This window comes from Bacillus rossius, chromosome 12 (genome assembly GCF_032445375.1).
Source record: "Bacillus rossius redtenbacheri isolate Brsri chromosome 12, Brsri_v3, whole genome shotgun sequence".
NCBI lineage: Eukaryota > Metazoa > Arthropoda > Insecta > Phasmatodea > Bacillidae > Bacillus > Bacillus rossius.
In genome coordinates this window covers 11,258,809-11,285,524 of record NC_086339.1, presented here as the reverse complement: position 1 = coordinate 11,285,524, position 26,716 = coordinate 11,258,809, and the positions used below count along the sequence as shown (strand labels likewise).

Below are 26,716 nucleotides of genomic sequence, written 5' to 3'. Positions count from 1 at the left end.
TGCATTTTATTTCATCAGTTCACCATTTTAACTCGATAGTTAGGTCGGTGTCGCGATAAGGTGACCGTAACTTTATCCTTAAAAAAACCTTAAAGTAAAGTTAGTTGTGAGTAACTTATAAAAACACTAACCACAATTTGCAGTACAAATTTATATAATTTTTGTGGGTTGGCAGAATAGCTTCGGCCATTTGTTGAATTAAACATTGTGGCCTTGTGTTAACATTCACGCAGCATCTGCAATCGCCCACAGCCATCAAGGACGTAGAGAGAAACTTAGAGTCAGGGTGCAGATAATTTTGTCCCCCCTCCCCGGTGCACCTTCCCCATTACTTTAAGCACAACTTATCTAATCCCATCATTTAAAAACAATTCAATGACTGTTAACTTTACCGGTAAACGTGATCTGGACATATCGTATAATTTGTAAGTTTTATAATAACATACTAACAATAATAGAATCGAGATTTTTCGTCCTGCTATCGAGGTGAACTTACGTACTGAAAAAATATAGAAACTCAACAAAGTCCATGCATGAAATAATCAGTTATTCCCTCCTCGGGGATTGCTTAATTTGTTTAAGCTTTACACATCCTCATCTCGAAAATAATTTTTTTTTTCCACTTTCTGAATCACAAAAACACATATATAACTAAACTTACGAAAAGCGACGAAATTAATTCAGTGACTTCCAGGTCTCCAAAAACTATTGTGAGGAGAAGCCAATGAACATATTTTCAAAATTTGCATTAGTTCAATCATACTATATAATTTAGTGAAATACACGAAGTTAATACTGACTGGCTGCAACAATTAGTTTTCTGTGTTACTGTTAAGTCATTGGCATTTAAAATTCAATTATATAATTTTTTGTCTATAAATGCAATAATACTGTTAACAAACGCTATGTTGTGGTCACTGGAAATCTCTTAAACTGAATTATTTACCTTAATGACAGCAAATTTTAATATAAAAAATTGGCTGTCTGTAAAGTAGGTTTACGGACGATAGTTTAACGTGACGTCATAACAAAACATTGTTGAAATGATTGCATACTTTTATGAATAAAATTGAATTATCACTATTTTGTATGGATAAAAAGAATGAGTGAAATGTAATCTACAGTTTAATTGATAAATTTACTTTTATTTGCACTCATTAATTCAAATATGTTTATTACTTTAACGAACAGATTATTTTAACTATAACTTTTATACATGTTTGCTATTTAACTTCTCCCAATCTGTGTTATTCTGTTAAGGATAGGACGACGATAGGAAAAGTAGGAAACGAATGGGAGTGTTTCAAGTTTAACGTGCCTCGAAAAAGTCAAATCGATGGTGGTTCCAATCGAGTGGAAGAGAGATGGATGCGGCGCAAGCGTACAAAGAGCGTAACGGGACACAGCGTAACGGTAAATGTGCGTAACGGGACAATGATCATCCTTTTTCATGCGTTAAGCTGGCGTCCATCTATTTATTAGACGTTGTTCACGTCAAAAATTAGGAGATTGTCATTGTTGGAACCAATGTGGTGTCCGGATCCTACCACTTTCACATAACAAAATTTTATTTAAAACAATTTAACGTTCCTTCAAGGTCGCAGAGACATGTCCACAGCAGTTGTGCTGCGGCTGTGCTTGGGCGGAGTCCAAGAGACCCACCTTGTTCTTGGGCACGTTGTCGACCTTCATGTTGGCGCAGCGGTTGAGCGCGTGCAGCCGGCGGAACAGCGACTGCAGCGAGTCCGGGTCCAGGAACGGATGGTCCTTCTGCACCCCGCTCACGTCGATGGGGAACTGCAGGTCTGCAACAAGCCCGCCCCCAACCTCATAGCGTCGTAGAGTTGGCCTGCGGTAGAGGGTAACTCCACGTGTGTGGTCCCAAAACTTAAAACATGGTCCTTCTGAACCCCGCTCACGTCGATGGGGAACTACAGGTCTGCAACAAGCCCGCCCCACCGTCAGAGCGTCGTAGAGTTGGCCTGCGGTAGAGGGTAACTCCACGTGTGTGGTCCCAAAACTTAAAACATGGTCCTTCTGAACCCCGCTCACGTCGATGGGGAACTGCAGGTCTGCAACAAGCCCGCCCCCACCGTCAGAGCGTCGTAGAGTTGGCCTGCGGTAGAGGGTAACTCCACGTGTGTGGTCCCAAAACTTAAAACATGGTCCTCGTGCACCCCGCTCACGTCGATGGGGAACTGCAGGTCTGCAACAAGCCCGCCCCCCACCGTCAGAGCGTCGTAGAGTTGGCCTGCGGTAGAGGGTAACTCCACGTGCGTGGTCCCAAAACTTAAAACATGGTCCTCCTGCACCCCGCTCGCGTCGATGGGGAACTGCAGGTCTGCAACAAGCCCGCCCCCACCGTCAGAGCGTCGTAGAGTTGGCCTGCGGTAGAGGGTAACTACACGTGTGTGGTCCCAAAACTTAAAACATGGTCCTTCTGCACCCCGCTCACGTCGATGGGGAACTGCAGGTCTGCAACAAGCCCGCCCCACCGTCAGAGCGTCGTAGAGTTGGCCTGCGGTAGAGGGTAACTCCACGTGTGTGGTCCCAAAACTTAAAACATGGTCCTTCTGAACCCCGCTCACGTCGATGGGGAACTGCAGGTCTGCAACAAGCCCGCCCCCACCGTCAGAGCGTCGTAGAGTTGGCCTGCGGTAGAGGGTAACTCCACGTGTGTGGTCCCAAAACTTAAAACATGGTCCTCGTGCACCCCGCTCACGTCGATGGGGAACTGCAGGTCTGCAACAAGCCCGCCCCCCACCGTCAGAGCGTCGTAGAGTTGGCCTGCGGTAGAGGGTAACTCCACGTGCGTGGTCCCAAAACTTAAAACATGGTCCTCCTGCACCCCGCTCGCGTCGATGGGGAACTGCAGGTCTGCAACAAGCCCGCCCCCACCGTCAGAGCGTCGTAGAGTTGGCCTGCGGTAGAGGGTAACTACACGTGTGTGGTCCCAAAACTTAAAACATGGTCCTTCTGCACCCCGCTCACGTCGATGGGGAACTGCAGGTCTGCAACAAGCCCGCCCCCACCGTCAGAGCGTCGTAGAGTTGGCCTGCGGTAGAGGGTAACTCCACGTGTGTGGTCCCAAAACTTAAAACATGGTCCTTCTGCACCCCGCTCACGTCGATGGGGAACTGCAGGTCTGCAACAAGCCCGCCCCCACCGTCAGAGCGTCGTAGAGTTGGCCTGCGGTAGAGGGTAACTACACGTGTGTGGTCCCAAAACTTAAAACATGGTCCTTCTGCACCCCGCTCACGTCGATGGGGAACTGCAGGTCTGCAACAAGCCCGCCCCCACCGTCAGAGCGTCGTAGAGTTGGCCTGCGGTAGAGGGTAACTCCACGTGTGTGGTCCCAAAACTTAAAACATGGTCCTTCTGCACCCCGCTCACGTCGATGGGGAACTGCAGGTCTGCAACAAGCAACCCCCCACCGTCAGAGCGTCGTAGAGTTGGCCTGCGGTAGAGGGTAACTCCACGTGTGTGGTCCCAAAACTTAAAACATGGTCCTTCTGCACCCCGCTCACGTCGATGGGGAACTGCAGGTCTGCAACAAGCAACCCCCCACCGTCAGAGCGTCGTAGAGTTGGCCTGCGGTAGAGGGTGACTCCACGTGCGTGGTCCCAAAACTTAAAACATGGTCCTTCTGCACCCCGCTCACGTCGATGGGGAACTGCAGGTCTGCAACAAGCCCGCCCCCACCGTCAGAGCGTCGTAGAGTTGGCCTGCGGTAGAGGGTAACTCCACGTGTGTGGTCCCAAAACTTAAAACATGGTCCTTCTGCACCCCGCTCACGTCGATGGGGAACTGCAGGTCTGCAACAAGCAACCCCCCACCGTCAGAGCGTCGTAGAGTTGGCCTGCGGTAGAGGGTAACTCCACGTGTGTGGTCCCGAAACTCAAAACATGGTCCTTCTGCACCCCGCTCACGTCGATGGGGAACTGCAGGTCTGCAACAAGCAACCCCCCACCGTCAGAGCGTCGTAGAGTTGGCCTGCGGTAGAGGGTAACTCCACGTGTGTGGTCCCAAAACTTAAAACATGGTCCTTCTGCACCCCGCTCACGTCGATGGGGAACTGCAGGTCTGCAACAAGCAACCCCCCACCGTCAGAGCGTCGTAGAGTTGGCCTGCGGTAGAGGGTAACTCCACGTGTGTGGTCCCAAAACTTAAAACATGGTCCTTCTGCACCCCGCTCACGTCGATGGGGAACTGCAGGTCTGCAACAAGCCCGCCCCCACCGTCAGAGCGTCGTAGAGTTGGCCTGCGGTAGAGGGTAACTCCACGTGCGTGGTCCCAAAACTTAAAACATGGTCCTTCTGCACCCCGCTCACGTCGATGGGGAACTGCAGGTCTGCAACAAGCCCGCCCCCACCGTCAGAGCGTCGTAGAGTTGGCCTGCGGTAGAGGGTGACTCCGCGTGTGTGGTCCCCAAACTTAAAACGTGGTCCTTCTGCACCCCGCTCACGTCGATGGGGAACTGCAGGTCTGCAACAAGCCCGCCCCCACCGTCAGAGCGTCGTAGAGTTGACCTGCGGTAGAGGGTAACTCCACGTGTGTGGTCCCGAAACTTAAAACGTGGTCCTTCTGCACCCCGCTCACGTCGATGGGGAACTGCAGGTCTGCAACAAGCCCGCCCCCACCGTCAGAGCGTCGTAGAGTTGACCTGCGGTAGAGGGTAACTCCACGTGTGTGGTCCCGAAACTCAAAACGTGGTCCTCCTGCACACGTTAATGGAGAAATATTTTTCTGCAGTAACCACCGTGAAGGGTCGGCGCCATAGTGTGTATGTGTGGTAGAGTAAAAAAAAAAAAAAATGTGGTAATAATATTTTTAATTGTCTGTAAAACGTTCAATGACGAAATCATTAAATCGCATTCGTTAAATTACTAATCTGAGTAATCTCACACTTGACATTGTTACGAAATGTTCCTGCATGTATTAAATCACTTATAAATGTGTTTGTAATTGTTTCTTATTGCGTATTCCGTTGTACTTTAAAATAAAATATTTAAAAGCAGAAAGGAATTGATTGTGTTTGTGATGCAAAGTTGTAGGATTTCAAAAATAGTCTTGATTTTGAAAATATGTATATAACTTTGAGGAAAATTGTTCCCGGTGGCAATTATTCTGTATAACATATTCAATTGTATTTTAGCGTAACATATTAAAATAACGTAAGCAATTGGATGTGTTTGTGATTTGAAACTCTGCAATTACCATTTTTTTTAAGATATTGATTCTATAGCTTTTATATTAACTGGATTAAAAATGAGGAACAATTAACCAGTATAATCAGTTACTTCCCCAGAAAGTAGCAACAAAAACTTTGATGGACGATATGTGGGGTCGCTTCAACCCCCCCCCCCCTATCACCCCTTCCTCATCAGGGTGGGAGGAATGGTTATCACAGAGCCCATTATGTTTTACCTTAAACGTGCCCCTGAAAGCTATACAAGCCTTGGGCGAAACTAAAGTGAGTACCCGTCAGAACACACAGAGACCACGCCTTGAAAAACAAGAGTGCTTGCAATAAGCTACGCAGACTTGTACTTCTGGAAGCCTGCCTTCCAGGGGCAAGAGATTTATCACCGGAACATTGGCACCGTAAACTTATTTTGAGTACGGAGGTGGACATCAACGACCAATTAATAACTACTTTTTTTATCTTTATCCGCCATCTTCCTTGCCACACTTTCACACATTTGCGTCCACTGACCCAGTTACACAGGTTATATACGCAAACACGTTCAGGCGGGGCCCGTATGGTGATTCCAAAGTTTAAAACGCTTTGTTATATTACGACAGTTTAGCGTGAGGTAAATAAAAATCACTACATATCCAAACAAAATACCAGGACCTTTATTAAACACATTTATAAAAATATTATTTACTAATTTCAAATACAAGTTGGTGCCAAACAAAATTTAAAAAAAAACTCAATTACGTATGTATAAAATCACGACAGTGATTGAATTTATTCTTTTAATATCTCCGAGAAGACTGCATTCTAATCGAACTAAAAATAATTATAATATATATTGGTGATGCGTCGAGATTAAACGCAAATCAAACACTGAGCCTCAAAACTTCACAGGCATCGAACATGATTTTGTGCAATTGAAAGTACATTCGCCCATGAAACTATCTGCTGACAATAATTTCAGGCACCGAACGCGTACGCGAAATACGACTTACGTGACGGATGTTTGCAGGTGCGTAACACCACTTTCGGCGAAGTGCGGATTGTCAGTTTCGAGTTCTGGGTAAAGCGTGGCCGTTATGCATATGAGTGTCGAATCAGCGCCTCAAAGACAGCCTTTAAGCATACCACGAAACCTCTCCGCATCTGCACGTTTACTTTTTTTTCTTCCCTGGTACAAAAAAAAACATATTCGTCGTAATGTGCGCTGGGGAGGTTACATCGACATGAGTTCCTGTCAACGAAACAAAGCAATTTTCTAGTCACAGATCAAAAGCAACTCTAAACAAAGCCCAACAGATAGACGATGGACGGATGAGGCGTGTGTAGCAATGCGGCTGGCATGATTCTCCAGGCGGTAGTTGGTTCAAATTCACAACTCGAATTAGAATTAATACAGCAAAATTGTTTTTTTTTCTTTTACAAGTATATCTTAAATCGTCTAACAAACTAACTTACAAAGTTCCAAGAAAAATTTCATCTCGCACACTCCTCAAGACAAGTAATTTATAAGTCTAGCACTATTTTTTTTTAAGAAAAAAAAAAGTATACAGGCAATAAAAACTAGCACGTTGCGAATAGTAAAGCTTAAAAAAATAGCGACCGGTTTTACATACATGTCTTACCTTAGAATCAATGTTAAGAAAAAAATGGATAAATAACTGAAGGAATGCGGGATTCAACGCAGCACGCTTGTGCAGAAGAGAAACCACCTGTTGCAGACTCGACCGGGCCAGAACCAACGACCCCACGTCTCGAAATGAGACTGGCGCGCCAGTAACCAACGATCAACAGGTGATCTGGGTTTAACTTTCGCTTCTAATCCCACATTCCCGGTGATTCCTTAAGTCGTTGTTGCGTGTAACGCACTCAGTTGTGGAGCTGCGCTATCAATGACACGGTTTCACGGGCGAATAAAAGGGCTTTTCTCACCAACAATTAATAAAATTACGATTTCTGAAACCCAGCCGCCGCCGCCCCCCCCCCCCCCACACACACCTTCCCGGCCCCTTCATTACACAACTCCACCACAAGCTAAGATTTTTCTACTAGGATAAAAATTGTCACGTGTGAAGGTGGCATTCTTCGAATGATCCTCGCAACGGAGAAGATAATTTAATACCTCGGACATTCGCCACTGCTGGTTTTGCACTGGCTGTTCCGTGCACTGATGACGGGGAACGTAGCCGACAGTTTCTTCACAAGAGACTCTACTGCTGACGTAGTTGTGTCGTCATGTTTGTCTGTGCGTCGCTGAGTTGTCCGGAAGGTTTTTTTTTTTCCGTCTGTATTTATTGTTCTTGTCGCAAGTGATTCGTCCGTTGTCAGCATACCATGCTCGTCTAACATGTCAGTGTTTTTTTTACCCCCCTTGCTAAATCCCTCGTACGTAACGCGATATTGGCTTGTCCTCCGAGCTATTCGCTCTTGGGGGGTTTTTACCAGAGAGTTAAAACCAGCACCGGCGCATGTCCGAGACGAAGAAGCGGTTGTCACTCACGGAGCGCAGTCGGTCCGTCGTGGACCATCTCGGAACGAGCCAGGCGGGCGGGGGCAGGAGACCTCCGCCAGCCTCTGCCGGTCGCCGTGGAACACACCCCGCGCACACGCTCACACACCACACGCGACCTCTCCCCTCCGCGGCCAGCCACCTACTGGGCTCCGCTTCGCGCCTCGCGCGTCACGGGCCGGCGGGGAGTGGTGGTGGTGGCGGTGGAGGGGGGAGCTCATTGACGTCACCCGCGCCAGCAGGCGGGAGAGGGGAAGGAGGGGAAGGGCCCGGCGAGCGACGCGTGGGGGACGAGGCCGGCGCTGCGTGGCCGGGGTTGAAAGGTCGCCGCCGTGTGAATCGCGCTTTCCACGCTCCGAGCGTTTTGACGGCGGGTGAGGCTGCGCCGTTCACACGAGGACGCTTCCTGCCGTGGTCCCGTTGCACTGCGCGGGCGACACGCCAGCTTAGCAACTCGTCCTGACGTCTGCCGTAAAAACAACGACGCTGGTTGTGCTGACAACTTAAGATGATAACTGGGACCAAAAATGTGTCAGGAATCACGAAAAAAACCTTGCCAAGTCTCAGTAAGCAAAAGTCTGTCTGTGCCTCGACACGGTAACAGATTCCGACTACCGTTTCCAAAAGGTAAACAGAAAAAGAACGGGCGAAGTGGTAGGAAAGGGGAAACCAAGAACACCAATACGAAATATTAGTTAGTGCTGACCGTTTGCGACTGGGGCTTTTCAAAGGCAAAAACACACTTCATGTTAGCCTTACCGAATAACTAAATAGTATTTAACTCTCGCAACTTTCACAAGTTAAACTAATATTCAAACCTAAGCTGAAAACTCATATTCAACGCGTAAAAAAAAATAAAAAAACTCTCGATAAACACCCATTTTGGTGTTCTATATTTACTGCGCTCTTGTGACTTAATTAGAAATAGGTGGATTCGGACATCGGACATCGAAAATGTAGACAGAACAGTTTTTTCCGTGCGAAAAAGTGACTTGTCATTCGCATTCGGATGGCAGCGACCGCCCAAAGAATCCGGTCTGTTGCAGACGTAGGTAGCCTTTACCGAGATGCGACAAAGCACAGCATCTTAGAGTCTAGCCTGCGGCGCACTGAACCAGCGAGATACTCGGGTCCCCACTCGTCGCGAAGGGGTTGCGACTTTCCCCCCCCCCCCCCCCCCCACAAAGCAGGGCACAGCCAGTACTCTGGGGTCACGTCCTCCTCCGCGGTCGACAGCCCTCGTTAGCGCAGTTTCCCCTGGGAGGAGGACGGGGTTGGGGGGGGGGGAGGAGACGGGTTGCCGTATATGCAACGCGCGGAATAATAAAAAAAAATCCGCCATTCCGCGAACTTGAAAAACAATTTTCACTCTCCGAGTTTCCAAAAGCCGCAACTGCGGTTTCGTTAAAAAAAAAAAAAAAAAAAAAAAAATCCTAGCATCGCCATTTTTCGTAGAAGTTTTTTTTTTTTTTTCCCCTGTTCCTGCTATCGGTAAAAGGTTACCTGTCATGCCGAATCCGCAATAACCGTACCAAAAGCCCAACGAATAGACTCGAAACAAAGTAACTTATAAATTTATCTCAGTAGTACTAAAAGATACATCGAAAAGGTATCATATTTACCAACGAAATGAGCTAACGTCTACCGAAAAGCTTTCAGCCAGCAGGGTTTAGGTCATTATTTTATAATTACGTTAAACCAGTATATATTTCGCATATCGAAATACGTATAAATTGTTTGCATGGTTAGCGGCCAAAGCTACGTTTTTTTTTTGGCAGTGCCGATGAGGCTTACAGAACTGGTACTTTTTTGGTTTAAAAGAAATGCTATTGGCTACTTCATTAAATGGTTGAAAAACAAAAGTACCCAGTTTTTTAAAATATTAAGAATTATGAAAATTTTCACAGATAAGTAAAAGAGAATGGAAATTTCTACCAGCTCTCCACGACTGTGTTCTGCTCGGTTGCCTACCAGGAACCCGAAGGAAAAAAAAAATGCATCTTACTGACCCCTAAATAATAAGAAAAAACTCTGGAGGCCACAAATTACGAACGGATGAATGATAAACTTAGAAATCCAAAATTCACCAAATCTCAATGTTAACACGTCTATTATTTCTTTTCTATTTCAGTGTTATTACAGAGAAGACAATCATGGCCCTTTTTTTAAAATATTATATTGATATTCCAATTATCCGTGCATTGATCATCATCACATAGGTAGGGGCAGGCATTTTTCGCGAAAAGATCTGAACACTTATTAGACTGCAACAAGGTGTACCAGCACCTGTGGTTTCTTCCTTGTGATTGGCGGCCCGTCTGCGAGAGAAGTCGTTGCCTTATTTGACCGGGGCCACTCAGGACTCGTTTTGCTTCCGCACTGAATCACTGCGATTAGTGTTGTAACAATCGATGTGTACCTGGGAGAAACTCGCCCAATCACGAAACACAGACGATGCTGCAGTGTTTTAACTTTCATCTAGTCTCGAAATCTTTTCGCGAAATCTGCATGCCCCTACGACATAGGGTGTAGGAGTGCCCAAAGATCGCGTGCTCACTTGTGTTGCAAGGCTTCTGGTTTCTGGTCCCGTGTCCACGCGAGAGCCGCCGGCTAATTCTGGACTTCGTCCCTGAGTGGCTGTGCCGCCGACGTTTTGAGATATACTCTCGGTTCGGGGCGATCTCTCAACGTGAGAGATGCAAATCGCACATGCAGGCGTTCCTTTTTTTCTTCTTCATCGTCTCTATTCTCGGCCCTGGCTCACTTTCAAAGAGTGTCTTGAGTTGGCTGCGTGGTCCGGCCCGCCTTAAAGACTGTCTAAGTTTTGGCTGCGCTTTAACTCTCGCGGGAGCTTCTAACCGTCCCTACTTTCCTTCCAGCCGGGCGCAGGGTGCAAACGTAACAGAAATACACATTCACGCGTATCTGTACTCTTACGTACGTGAAAACAAAACTGCATCAACACAGAACAGTGTCCGCTGGAAAGACGGCACACTGATTCTTACCCGGGCGTTTAGTGCTAACGGACCATTCATTTGGCCCGTGTGGTACATTCCCTTGTTTGCTTAATGCAGGCCGAGTCTGCAGCCCGCTTGACCCAAAAATCAAGGTATTCCTTAAAGTATATGCAGGTTTCACAATTGAATCTAGACTTATAAAAATAAAAGAGGAGTTCGTCACAGCACCATTCGCTGCTATGGCTGGCCATCTAAACAGAGCACACGATGTTTTGATACCCTTCCCAAGGGTTGTACCTACACCCGAATAATTAGGTTATATTTTTAAGCCAGAGACGTACCTATGTCCTTATCTAACACGGAAGCCACATCATTCACCACTACACTATAGTTTTAAGTTAGGTTGGATAAAACAAATCTGACAATTTTATAGTTATTAAATTAACATCTTATAAAAAAAATTTTAAAAAATGTAACCTTCAGTAGGTATAGTTCTAAGGTAATACAGCCACAGTAATTGTTACAAAAGAGAAAAATGAGATAATAATTATATAACGAAGCATGTCGCGTGAGACAGGCCTTTAACGACGTCGGAATTATCTCTACAAAAGCAATTACGTGATTGGGTCAAGTGAACATATTTGGCTCGCCACACACAAAAAAAAATTAACATAAAACGAGTTTAACGAGATCAGGTTTACAAAGGATACCTTTCAGGTAAAAATCACTGATCATACAATAATCGCTACTTGTGGTCGTTAGGAAAACAAGCCAATTTCCGAACCCCGGGATGACTAAAATATTCGTAAAGGCGTTACTTGTAAGACAATTTGGTTACTCTCCACTTTAATGTAATTACACGTGACCTCGTCGTTACAACGGGAAAGGAAATAGCATCTACGGATATGGGCATCAAGAGACGCTCGATATAATGTATCCAACACGTGAATACGTTTATGTGTGATATGTGTATGTGTGTATGGAGAAGGAGAGGGGAGGACAAATATTACGGCTGTAGAAAAAAAGGTCATTAAATGGCGTGGAATGATAGGTTTGGTTCTATGATGGGAAACTAGCGGTCTTACGTCTTACGATGACAATGTCAATAAATCCAATTACAGTTGGTTTTTTTTTTGGCCGGTGTCATGAAACCGTGCGTAAGAGAAGGGGAGGGAGGGGGAGAGAGAGGCAGACAGAGAGAGAGAGAGACTGGGCTAATGAGAGAAAAAAAACACGAATGGACTGATGCACGCAAGATTTTCGGATCGCCACGGTTTTTTTTTTTGTGAGTTCCTGCATCGGGCTGGAAGATGTACGATGCTTCGAGTGCAAGCGGGAAATTTTTTTCCCCTCCTCCCTCGTCCGTTTGCAGGAATGATAGCCTGCCACTTGGCGGAGAGGGAGGGGGATTGTTACAGTTCCGACGAGCCTGATTCCCGATTCGCCGAACGCTTCCGGGGTAGGGAGGGGGGGCAGGGAGGGGTATGGGATGAAGCGATGGGCGAAAATTTACCGCCACTGCCTAGTGCGAAACTGCAAAGGCGTACTACGTCCCAAGAAATAATTGTATTAAATCAAAATTCCCCATTGCATAAATCAGTTAAACAAAAAATAACTCTTGGTTTTTTCAGTTAATTTCTTTGTTGAAAAGTCTTCACATTCGCTGCAATTTGTAACAGTGTAGCTGTGGGCTGAAGTGCTGTGTTCCAACCTATGGTCGGGACCGTCCACCTGTCCTCCTAAGTATGCGCCCTTTAGGGTAGGTTGGGAGTCGGCTTGCAGATATTTTTTTTCTTTTTAACATTCCAGAACAAGTAACGTAAAATCACTCGATACAATACAATAGAAATAAAGTGATTTGTACCTAAATGTAATAAAATATAAAAAATGAAAATAAATTACATGAAAAACCACCAAAAGAACCCATTTATAACGAAATAAATATACTTTACTAGAAACTAATTTCAATGATTAAATGCATGAATGGTAACGAAATAAATAAAAGGAAAGGACTAAAATGTGTGGAAATGTTATCTACTGAACATATTAATGTGAAATAACCGAAAGGATCTTAAACGATACAAAAGGAAATGAAATAATTCCACATATACCGAAATAAGTCGGAAACCTAATACATCAAACAAAATCACTCGATACAATAGAAATAAAGTGATTTGTACCTAAATGTAATTAAATAAATAAAATGAATTAAAATTACATGAAAAAGCATCAAAAATATGTCTCGGACACAGACAGAACAAACACACGACCATGGCCTCCACATTAGATAACGGACGAGCCCTAGACCCAGGATCGGAGGACAACCCCCCCCCCCCCCCCCCCGGGCATAACTCACACACACGCGCACAATTTTACAACCACGTGCTACATTATGATCGCATGGTCATTTCTTACCTGCACTCTTTTTAGAATGTTATTTAACCTGGAAATACAGGGGTAAAATTATGGTTTACTATTTTATAAGTCCAAACTAAGCTCTATTTTAAAAAATTATTTTACTTTCAAATGACACACAGCGAGTATGTATATTTATTTCACACACTGAGATAAAAATGAAAATAGTTACAAAAAAAATAAAATTAGGATCTATGTAAATCATAGACACTGGCTACAAAATAAAGACTACTTAACTTTAATAACAGTTTTTCGAGCTTTCTTCGGCCTAAAATCATAAATTACAAAGTCAAGATTCGTGGCCCATTCATTCTCAACTGCTAAAATGCTAAATTATGATAGTTAAACATTAAAAAAATAAAATAAACAGGGCTGGGGTCCGGGCCCTGGATCCAGGGGTCCACCCAGCTCCACCCTTGTGGGGGCCATGCACACGACCCACCTTCGTACATCTGCGCATACTGGGGGAGACACAGACGGAAACAGACGGACACACGACTCACCTCCGTACATCTGCGCATACTGGGGGAGACACACACGGACACAGACAAACACACGACTCACCTCCGTACATCTGCGCATACTGAGGGACACACAGACGGACACAGGCGGACACAGACGGACACACGACTCACCTTCGTACATCTGCGCATACTGAGGGACACACAGACGGACACAGACGGACACACGACTCACCTCCGTACATCTGCGCATACTGAGGGACACACAGACGGACACAGACGGACACACGACTCACCTCCGTACATCTGCGCATACTGAGGGACACACAGACGGACACAGACGGACACACGACTCACCTCCGTACATCTGCGCATACTGAGGGACACACAGACGGACACAGGCGGACACAGACGGACACACGACTCACCTTCGTACATCTGCGCATACTGAGGGACACACAGACGGACACAGACGGACACACGACTCACCTCCGTACATCTGCGCATACTGAGGGACACACAGACGGACACACGACTCACCTCCGTACATCTGCGCATACTGAGGGACACACAGACGGACACAGGCGGACACAGACGGACACACGACTCACCTTCGTACATCTGCGCATACTGAGGGACACACAGACGGACACAGACGGACACACGACTCACCTCCGTACATCTGCGCATACTGGGGGAGACACACACGGACACAGACAAACACACGACTCACCTCCGTACATCTGCGCATACTGAGGGACACACAGACGGACACAGGCGGACACAGACGGACACACGACTCACCTTCGTACATCTGCGCATACTGAGGGACACACAGACGGACACAGACGGACACACGACTCACCTCCGTACATCTGCGCATACTGAGGGACACACAGACGGACACAGACGGACACACGACTCACCTCCGTACATCTGCGCATACTGAGGGACACACAGACGGACACAGACGGACACACGACTCACCTCCGTACATCTGCGCATACTGAGGGACACACAGACGGACACAGGCGGACACAGACGGACACACGACTCACCTTCGTACATCTGCGCATACTGAGGGACACACAGACGGACACAGACGGACACACGACTCACCTCCGTACATCTGCGCATACTGAGGGACACACAGACGGACACACGACTCACCTCCGTACATCTGCGCATACTGAGGGACACACAGACGGACACAGGCGGACACAGACGGACACACGACTCACCTTCGTACATCTGCGCATACTGAGGGACACACAGACGGACACAGACGGACACACGACTCACCTCCGTACATCTGCGCATACTGAGGGACACACAGACGGACACTGACGAACACACGACTCACCTTCGTACATCTGCGCATACTGAGGGACACACAGACGGACACACGACTCACCTCCGTACATCTGCGCATACTGGGGGACACACAGACGGACACAGACGAACACACGACTCACCTCCGTACATCTGCGCATACTGGGGGACACACAGACGGACACAGACGAACACACGACTCACCTCCGTACATCTGCGCATACTGAGGGACACTCAGACGGACACTGACGAACACACGACTCACCTCCGTACATCTGCGCATACTGGGGGACACACAGACGGACACAGACGAACACACGACTCACCTCCGTACATCTGCGCATACTGAGGGACACACAGACGGACACAGACGGACACACGACTCACCTCCGTACATCTGCGCATACTGAGGGACACACAGACGGACACAGACGGACACACGACTCACCTCCGTACATCTGCGCATACTGAGGGACACACAGACGGACACAGACGGACACACGACTCACCTCCGTACATCTGCGCATACTGAGGGACACACAGACGGACACAGGCGGACACAGACGGACACACGACTCACCTCCGTACATCTGCGCATACTGGGGGACACACAGACGGACACAGACGAACACACGACTCACCTCCGTACATCTGCGCATACTGAGGGACACTCAGACGGACACTGACGAACACACGACTCACCTCCGTACATCTGCGCATACTGGGGGACACACAGACGGACACAGACGGACACACGACTCACCTTCGTACATCTGCGCATACTGAGGGACACACAGACGGACACAGACGGACACACGACTCACCTCCGTACATCTGCGCATACTGAGGGACACACAGACGGACACAGACGGACACACGACTCACCTCCGTACATCTGCGCATACTGAGGGACACACAGACGGACACAGACGGACACACGACTCACCTCCGTACATCTGCGCATACTGAGGGACACACAGACGGACACAGGCGGACACAGACGGACACACGACTCACCTTCGTACATCTGCGCATACTGAGGGACACACAGACGGACACAGACGGACACACGACTCACCTCCGTACATCTGCGCATACTGAGGGACACACAGACGGACACACGACTCACCTCCGTACATCTGCGCATACTGAGGGACACACAGACGGACACAGGCGGACACAGACGGACACACGACTCACCTTCGTACATCTGCGCATACTGAGGGACACACAGACGGACACAGACGGACACACGACTCACCTCCGTACATCTGCGCATACTGAGGGACACACAGACGGACACTGACGAACACACGACTCACCTTCGTACATCTGCGCATACTGAGGGACACACAGACGGACACACGACTCACCTCCGTACATCTGCGCATACTGGGGGACACACAGACGGACACAGACGAACACACGACTCACCTCCGTACATCTGCGCATACTGGGGGACACACAGACGGACACAGACGAACACACGACTCACCTCCGTACATCTGCGCATACTGAGGGACACTCAGACGGACACTGACGAACACACGACTCACCTCCGTACATCTGCGCATACTGGGGGACACACAGACGGACACAGACGAACACACGACTCACCTCCGTACATCTGCGCATACTGAGGGACACACAGACGGACACAGACGGACACACGACTCACCTCCGTACATCTGCGCATACTGGGGGACACACAGACGGACACAGACGAACACACGACTCACCTTCGTACATCTGCGCATACTGGGGGACACACAGACGGACACAGACGAACACACGACTCACCTTCGTACATCTGCGCATACTGGGGGAAGCCCGCGGCTCGCAGCCACTTGCACGCCTCGGCCGCCTCGATCTCTGCAACAAGCGAGAAGGTGCGCCAACTGTCAGGACTGAACACCGTCCGAAGGCTGGGGTACGATCTAGTGCTAGGGGAATCGACAGTAACAACTGTTCCAGTACATGAAAAATACACGAGTGTGATCTCGTGGAGCAGCGGTTCGCAAACGGTGGGTCGCGACTCGATCCTAAAACTATCAGAAACCATCGAATAAACCACCAGAAAATATAAGAAAAATCGAAACAAATCGAATTGTGTGCAAATACATATCTATTGTTAAACAAATAACTTTTTTTGCCACAAAATGTTAATATTTTGTCAACCATTTTCAAATCATAACACAAATTGTTTATCAATAATCAATCGGTATCTTTATATATTATATATATTTGCAATATTTGATGGTAAATCATATATACATAAGGAAAAGATACGATACAAATAAGGTTGTTGTTTTTTTTACTCCACCATGGTCCGATGGACCGTGGAGGTATTCCTATAACGAAAGGTGGGTCGCCAGCTGAAAAAGTTTGGGAACCACTGTCGTAGAGTATGATTGTAAATCATAAACAGTTCAGCCAGACTAGCAATGATCCGTCAATCCGTCTGTTCGTCAACAGGCTGGGCGATTCACAATGATCCACACCTTAAGTCATTATATATTTTTTTAATTGGTTGCTGCCAACAACTATTAAGGCTTATATTTTCGAGGAAATTCAACTTGTAGAGGTTCGCCAGTCATGTACGCTAAGCATTTACAAAAATGATTAAACAAACTCTGAAATATTTATTCAAATATGTTTCCGAGTTACCGTTCATTATTAATTTATTTTGTGCCTCGGACAATTGTTGTTTCAAATATCAAACTTAAAACGTGTTCTTAGGCAAAATTTTAGAACGTAATCGAAAGCAGCTTAACGAATAAACAAACCAAATAAATATTTTAAAATAAAGATAATGCCTTTCAGACGTTTTTGTGGTTATGAATTGGATGAAATTTTTCGGGCCATCTGATTGGCTGAATGTCACGTAATTGACTGGTGACGGGCGGATGAGACGGATATTTGAGTATCCAGTACACTCGTACACACAATAGTCATATTTAGGGACAGGACTAGTTATCACTACGAATGCTAAAGTCCTCAATAGTAAATAAGTCGTACAGAAATATAGTATTTTTTTAACATGACATTCGTATGAATAGCATTGCAAATGAGTGTGGCTACCAAAATAGTCAATTCTCACTGGGTTTTTTTTTTGCCTAATAATAGCTGATGCACTACTTTTCGCAACCAATGTATCAACATTAGAAATAATGTTCGCAGGCTTTCACGGCCATTGTCTGAAGTAGCTTGGCTTCTGGGTTGTAGCCGTGTCCTTGGCAAATATGGCAAATAATTCACCGACGTTTCGGTCGACATTGCAGTCGCCAATCATCAGGGAGCCATTACCTACAGTAACTACAGTATGTTACCTACAGTAGGTAACTGCTCCCTGATGATGGCGACTGCAATGTCGACCGAAACGTTGGTGAATTATTCGCCAAGGACACGGCTAAAAACCAGAAGCCAAGCTACTTCAACGTTATTAATATATAATGAAAGCTGCTATCTAGCAGGTGGACCCGCAACTACATCAACTAGGGTCTCGGTCTCGGCAGTTGTAGGAGTTTCTCCCCCGTGACTGGAAGGGAAGCCTAAGATGTACATCAAGTTCTGTCCCTGCCCGAACACGCCCGAACAATTCACCTTCGGCCAACCTCGGGTTTATTTATATATATTTATATTTCTCTGTTTATTTTAATGTAGCTATACTAACCTAACTAACCGTCCATAGTGTTTTAAAGTGTTTTAATGTAGCTAACCTAACTGACCACTTTTAATATTTGAATTCATTTTTCCTGCGCAAAAAATAAAACAAATCCCGAGGTTGGCCGAAGGTGAATATTCGGGCGCGTTCGGGCAGAGACAGAACTTGATGTACATCTTAGGCTTTTCTGGCTGGGAGGTACCCACCGACGCAGCGGCGATAAGGTCGAGGTATCGACCCGGAAGTCGACCCTAGCGCACACACGCGCGCGTAAACAACGCCCGAACTAGGTTACGGGCTGTTCGCCCGTCGCTGTTCGCTCGAACGAGCCAACCACTACTCACCTTGCACGAAGCGCGTACACCCGAACCCAACACGCCAAGCAGGAACGAACTTTCTTCTTCTCGCTATTTTGAGGTGATATTTACTCTAGTCACTTTGCTCTGATAGTAGCCTACTGTGGCTGCTCAGATCACTTGCAAGGTATGCCGCAGACTGTAATGTCGTCATCGAATCACCACCCCAAATGGGTAAATGGAACAGAAATGTCTGTGAAAAATTAAAGATATTTGTACATTTGTACACGCGCGTGAAAAAACAACTGTTTACCACTACATAATAGTGTTCGCAGCAATACTGGGTTTGGATTCTCACCCGGGCATTTATGCTTTGTGTTGTCCCAGTACCTCCAATGGTTAAAAGTTATTTTAAACTGTACCCCGAATATATTTCCAGCATTAACTAACTACGCACATAAATAGGCATAAAAAAACCGAATAAAGTCAACGGTTTAAAACATTTATGCTTGAATGAACCATCAAATAAAATATAAAATATGCACCAGTTTTCGTAAAAGACACTAAGTATTAACTAGAAAAAAAAAACATATTTCATACATGCAAAAATTAAAATCATAGCCATGTGTTGTACGAAGTTAAAAAAAAATGTTTCTTGTAGTATCGAAAACTATTTATTGGCAACTGGATTCCAAAGTAATCTGATGTAAAAAAAAAGTACAGGAAATGTTTTTTTTTTATATGAAGCGGGACTTGTGGTCCGAAGGAGGCCCACCCACTACTGTCTCTGTGAATCACGTGATCTGAGTCTGACTGCGGTGAAAAGACAAGACGTTAAGATATATTATTGATATATTTTTTTTAATTCAATAAAGCTGGCAGCACTGGGGGGGGGGTCTAAAATCCGCGCTGCGTGTGTTCCACACATATCAGTATCACTTGTAAACCGCCGGAAGCGAGACGAATGAGATCCTGAGGGGTGTGGGGTTCGGATCCCAGTGGAAGAAGCAGTTTAAACTGTGCTGTTGCCTGTCCGGGCGGCCTGTTTTGCCTGTGATCCTGAATTCACCTGGCCGCTCGTCGGTAAAGGAAAAAAACAAAGGGAGGGGGGGAGGGGGGGTAAACCAGGAGAGCCAGAAGTGGAGGGGAGCTCGCGCCTCACCTTGGTTCAATGATATCTCTCTACTTACTTCTTGTCTTTTTTTTTTTACCGCGATCGTAACTCGGATCATGTGCATCACAAATAAGAGGCAGTCAGTGGGAGATTCTTCCTCGCTCGGGAATCTCCGTGGTTCAACGCTCGGATCAGGCCGTCCAACCACGAGTCACGCAACACACACACACACACACACACACACACAAAAAAGTGTTCTTTGAGTCCACGCGTGACAGAAGTGAAACTTCTTGCTTATTATATTATTATGTGTAGGAAACATAATTATAATTATCTTTAGCTGAGGTCGCAGATAAAAAAAAATATATATATATATAGGCTATACATGCGAGTAAACGAGCGCTAAATTATGATATTGCGCAGGTGTACAAGTGTACAGCGTGTTTGCTGCAAAGAATCTCATTCTGTGGTCGGAATGTTTGTGAAATTTGCACGAATTTAATATGTAATCGTGTGTAATACCACAAGGGCAGAAGACCAAGAAACAATGATATGCTTTCCCATCGTTTCATTAGTAGGGGCAGGCATTTGTCGCGTAAAGATTTGAATGCGTATTAGACTGCAACAAGGTATACCCGCACCTGTGGTTTCTTCCTTGTGATTGGCGGCCGTCTAGCGAGAGAAGCCGTTGCCTTATTTGGCCGAGCCACTCAGGACTCGTTTGCTTCCGCACTGAATCACTGTGATTGGTGTTGTAACAATCGACATGTACCTGACAGAAACTCACCCGATCACGAAACACAGACGATGCTATAGTGTTTTAACTTTCATCTAGTCGCGAAATCTGCATGCCCCTATTCATTAGCTAAATGAAATTTTACAAAACCATTTAAAATGTAATTCAAGGTTTACAACTCGACATGCTAACTAAAAAAAAAAAAAAAAAAAAAAAAAAAGTTTACGTGGAGTCCACGAGCGACAGAATTGAAACTTCTTGCTTGTTAGGTATAGATAGAGATAAATTATTATTATTTTTTTTAAATTGAACAATATAATAATTAAGAACAGTAAGGATCTCAAATAAAAAATAAAATGCCTTTTCCCGCGCGCTGTACTCTCGCATAAATTCACTGGCAATTTTTGGGCGCCTCTTTTGGCGGTTTATTCCCTCTTATTTGCTTCTGCCTTTTTATTATTATTATTATTATTATTATTATTATTATCATTATTATTATTAGGCATGATGTTAAATCACGATCTCCAACTGAATAATATGAATGAACAAGAAAAAACACCCATTGAAAACAAATTACACTTATAATGTGTATCTCACATTTTTATAAGTCCTTTAGACATTTCAAATCAGTGTTTCCATAAAAAAATATACACTTATAAAGCTAACCTCTTAAGTCTATGCGTATTTTTTACATTTTAAATCACACTTTCCACATAAAAATGAATTATACTTATAACTCTTTAAATAAAATAAAATAAATATGGCAGCGTCAATCGTCAGCCGTTAAGAAAACTGAGGAGTAAACAAAAACAAGCTGCGCTACGAGAGCTCCGTAGGATCACTGCTGCGTCATTTGTTCCTCTCCCCTGCCGTCTCCCCTTCCGGCCGTTACAACTAGCATACAGCATACTACGCTACGTACCTATCCCCCCTCCTTTTTTTCATCCCATTCGACCGCTAGTGCATGCGTTGGAGTGGCGTCGCCGCTGACGCACTCTCCTCCTCTACCGGTTCCCTCTCCACGTACCCAACTATTTCCCCTCATGCGATCGGAATTTTCGTAAGCTTAAGAACTGTAGCCCCTCGGCAAAAAAGTTTCAATGCAAAAATTCCTTTATTGCATACTTAAACACTGGACATTATTCAATTTTAACATACCTCAATTACTGGTCCGCGATCTTTATCGTATTAAAAAAAAATGACAAAACAGCTCTCGTGTTCGTTAAGCTTGCGATAACAAACAAAAAAAAAACAATAATAATCAAACCGCGAATAGCAATGAGTGTCCACTTTGAACTAGTAATTTATTTACTTTCTGTGCTTCTCATTTCCCACTTAGGGAAGGGCCACTCCAGCCACTATTGTTTGCTCGGTGATAAGAACACGCCTTATCTCTCCCCGCTACCGAGCGCATTCCACTCCACCCACCCGTCCCCCCACCACAGGCTGAACCCAGGGGTCGTTATCTCATTGTCCAACATGCCCCACATTGCGGCGCCACTGAGCCAACACCACCGAGACTCGGTGGTGTTGGGCATACCCGGGTACCAGGTCTCTAATGATCGCACTCACTAGGCACACACGCGTCCAATACGCGGTCACGTTCATAAGCACGCACCTGGAGAGACGCCACTCGAGATCTAACTACCCGCAGGCCGTTGCATATATTATATGTAGAGACCGGAAAAATTCGCGGGTTCAATGACCTCCAGGATAGACTCCAATATCATCTACACCATCGGGCAAATGCCAACTGTTCATTGGCTGCTGACTTGTGAGTCGTCTCGACTGGGTGGCCTGTGATTCGACACTTCTGTGAGTGAGGATCTCTAATTGGCCCTCAGTCCTCCAGATTAACAGTGAACCAATGACAGAAGCAGCATTAAGGTATAATTATTTGAATTTTAGCATAACACGAAATTAAACCCGCGAATTTTTTAGGTCTCTAATTATATGTCGAGGCCGAGTCTTTTTCGCGAAAATACTTCGAGATTAAGTGTGTGTCAACGTCGTTCGGGTTTCGTGATTGGCCGAGGTCTTTCAGGTGCATGACTACTTCCGACACACGAATCACTGTAGGGGCAGGCATTCTTCGCGAAAATGATCTGAACACTTATTAGACTGCAACAAGGTATACCCGCACCTGTGGTTTCTTCCTTGTGATTGGGCCGTCTGGCGAGAGAAGTGGTCGCCTCATTTGACCGGGGCCACTCAGGACGCGTTTTACTTCCGCTATGAACCACTGTAATTGGTGTTGTTAAAACCGATGTGTACCTGGGAGAAACTCACCCAATCACGAAACACATACGATGCTATAGTGTTTTAACTTTAATCTAGTCTCAAGATCTTTTCGCGAAATCTGCATGCCCCTACGAATCAGACATCCGGTGCGGAAGCAAACGCGTCCTGAATGGCCCGGCTGAATAACACTAAGACTTCTTTCGCAGACGGCAGGCAATTACAAAGAAGAATGAAACCGTTGGCACTCTGCATACATACCTTATTGCAATCCAATGAGCGTCCAGATTTTTTTTTTCGCGAAATATACGTGGCCCTACATACAGGTACAGACTCGGAAATTTCGCAGATTCGTTTGACGTCAGGCTAAAATTCATAGCCTTATGTTTGTTCTATGCTAACGTTTGCTTTTACATTGGGTGATTTATTAGCGAATAGCGTTTATGTTCTAATGAGCCGGCACTACTTGAATCGCTTTTCTCCTAGCTGGGCGTCGCTGGTCACGATCGCAGTAAGGCTCGTCCAAAAACTTGCGGTATAATTACTGTCTGGAAAAAATCGCGGTTTCAATGGCCTCTAGGATCGAATCCACAATCCCATACATACCTGCTCATTGGCTACTAACTTGTGAGACATGTCAACTAGGATGCTTGCGATTCGATACGGTAATCCATTGGTTTAAGATTTTTCACTGGTTCAGAAGTCCTTTTTAAGGACAGGAAAAATTACGGGTTAATGACCTTAGTGATGGACTCTGAATTCCTATGTACACACGGTGGCAAATGCCACCGTTCATTGGCTGACGACTTGTGAGACGTCTCAACAGGGTAACCTGTGATTGGTTGCCTCTTTTATAACTGGTCCAGTGATCTCCAGTTGAACTGTGAGCCAATAGCAGAAGCAGCACAGCAGTATAAGTAATTTGAATTTTAGCCTATCGCGAGATTAAAACGCAAAATTTTCCTGTCCCTAATAATCACAAACACAGTGGAGAAGTATGAAAATTTGCATTCTAACTTGCGACCAATTGAATTCTACTAAATTACCGTACCTCTGCAAACAGGTTTTGAAAAAAAAAATGTTTGCAGGCTCAGTGAAATTAGTGCTGGACTCCACACAGTATTAAGCGTAACGACGGAAGCTTAACTGTTAAAAACGTTCACGTCGTAGTGAACGTGAGTCAGTTGGCTGACGTGAGGGAAGTCGCGTAGGAATTCCGGAACGACATAACGGACCGTTCTGGAGACAAACACCGGACATTTATAATAGAACTAGCGGTGGGAAGGGTGCGGTATTTGGTGATGAGAGGCAAAATGGTGAAGGGGGGGGAGGAGGGGGAGTTAACGCAGCTCCAGACAGACGGTAGTTATCGGCTAGGCACACACGACGGCGATAGCGGGCACAAACACCGCTACTGCGGCGCTACGTGACAAGTGCACGCAACGGCCAATCCTGCAGCCTCTAACCTCTCCCTGACCTTCACTCTCGACCCGGTTCATCTGCAGAGCTGATTTCCAACACCTCTTAAATTTGTTTGTTTTAATATAAAAGTTTACTAAACTATTTTATTAATATTGACGTTACAGCGTCTAATAAATCGATGAACGCCGGCTGCACGCACGAAAAAGTGTCCCGTTGCGCACATGGTCCCGTTACGCTCATTGTACGCTTGCGCCGAATCTATCTCTCTTCCACTCGATTGGAACAACCATTGATTTGACTTTTTCGAGGCACATTTAACTTGAATCACTCCCATTCGTTTCATACTTTTCCTATCATCGTCCTATCCTTAACAGAATAACAAAGATTGGAAGAAGTTAAATAGCAAACATGTATAAAAGTTATAGTTAAAATAATCTCTTCTTTAAAGTAATAAACATATTTGAATTAATGAGTGCAAATAAAAGTAAATTTATCAATTAAATTGTAGATTTCATTTCACTCCTTCTTTGTATGCATACAAAATAGTGATAATTCAATAAAAATGATTAAATTTTATTCATCAAAGTATGCAATCATTTCATCAATGTATATCTACTACCCCACTTTCGCGGCGACGTGGCTAGTAGTAAGTGCAGCAGACACATTAAGCATCAAGCTAATGCTAACACCGAACATCTTCGGAACAACCCTGGCCACAAAAGGTGGACTGATTTTGAGCTTTAGACAGTTTTGTGAGTGATCGTTTGGTTATGTTGTGTCTACTGACTGGAAGAAAACAAAATTAACATGTTAAATAATTAAAGTTTTATCTAGTCGGAACAAAAAAAAAAACACATTGAAAATTCACTCACAACGACACGTTAGGATATATTTCTCTCTCGCTCTCTCTCTCGCCTTGATGTGTGTGTTAAACAGTTTCTTGACATTTGTCCTTTAACCGCTGCCATTTGACAGGATAGGTACAATTAATGGGTGCTCTCCTTAAAAGAAAAACTATTGCAGGTGATTTTTAATTTTTATTTGTCATTTCAGAGAAAATTATGCTCTCAGCTGTATACCTAGGGGCATGCATATTTCGCGAAAAGATTTCGAGACTAGATGAAAGTTAAAAAACTTTAGCACCGCCTGTGTTTCGTGATTGGGTGAGTTTCTCCCAGGTACATATCGATTGTAACAACACCAATCACAGTGATTCTGTGTCAACGTAAACGCGTCCTGAGTGGCCCCGGTCAAATAAGGCAACGACTTCTCTCGCAGACGGCAGCCAATCACGAGGAAGAAACCACAGGGGCGGGTATGCATTGTTGCAGTCTAATGGTCGTTCAGATCTTTTCGCGAAAAAAGCCTGCCCCTATCTAGGTATACCTAATGTAGGTTCTATCCAAAGCAGACTCTATGCCGCGGAGCGGACAGCTGTGGGTACTTGGCGGGCTCCTAACGGCGAGACAGGCATCTGGCCTGGTGGCCTCGTCAGCGGCCGGCTTGTGGCTTGCGCGGTAATTGGGGGAGGGGGTTGGAGGGGCGGGGAGAGAGTGAGAGAGAGAGAGAGAGAGAGAGAGAGAGAGAGAGAGAGAGAGAGAACATTTCCCGCCCAGCGGAAAGGCAACTGCACCCTTGGATGCGATTATTAGAGCCACGGAATTTTCGCGCATTCATTTAGTCGCAAGCTAGAATGCAAACCTCCACACTGTCGCACCGTGTTCATGATCGGACCGCAGTTATCTGGACACGCCCCTCTACGACCGTGAGCCAACGATGTCCAGCCAGGAGAGAAGTAAGCGAATCAGGTAGTGCCAAATAACAAGGATAAAAATGTTCTCGCTAAGAAATCAACCAATGGGAAAGTAAACATGAGTCGAGCACACCTATAACTTTGAATTCTATCCTGAGGCCAGAGGAATACGCGAAATTTCCGGGACTCTAGCGATTATTTATCTGTCCACAGTTGCGGATACGAGACCACGCCCTTCCCCCATACCCTTTACATTTTTCTGATCGCAACTTGTAGCATGTGCCACACCAGTTGCCAAGAAACGGTACGTAAAACTACAAGAAAGATATTTTAACTTCGTACAACACATAGCTACGGTTATTTTTTTTTTTTGCGTTTATGTAGTACGTTTTGCGATGTATTACCGAGTATTTCTTACGCAAATTGGCGCATAATTTTATATTTCAATTGATGCTTCATTCAAGCATATTGTTTTAAAACATGACAAAAGATAAACGAATTTTCAATAATTGGACTTTATTTGGATTTATTATATTATTGATGTGCGCAGTTAATACTTTAAAGCTATTCAGGGATCGGTTTACAAAATTTTAACTATTGGAGGTACTGGGACAACACA

The 26,716-nt window shown here is 45.5% G+C and overlaps 1 protein-coding gene across 2 annotated transcripts in view; it reads right to left on the bottom strand.

The window, feature by feature from the left end:
• Positions 1-26,716, bottom strand: part of LOC134537515 (stAR-related lipid transfer protein 13-like) — a 525,855-nt gene that overhangs the window by 27,130 nt on the left and 472,009 nt on the right. For both annotated transcript variants that reach the window (XM_063378028.1, XM_063378029.1), the window contains exons 9-10: positions 16,675-16,746; positions 1,663-1,805 (exon numbers count right to left, since the gene is read on the bottom strand). In XM_063378028.1, the coding sequence (XP_063234098.1) occupies positions 1,663-1,805; positions 16,675-16,746 (215 nt within the window). The remainder of the gene's footprint in view (positions 1-1,662; positions 1,806-16,674; positions 16,747-26,716) is intronic.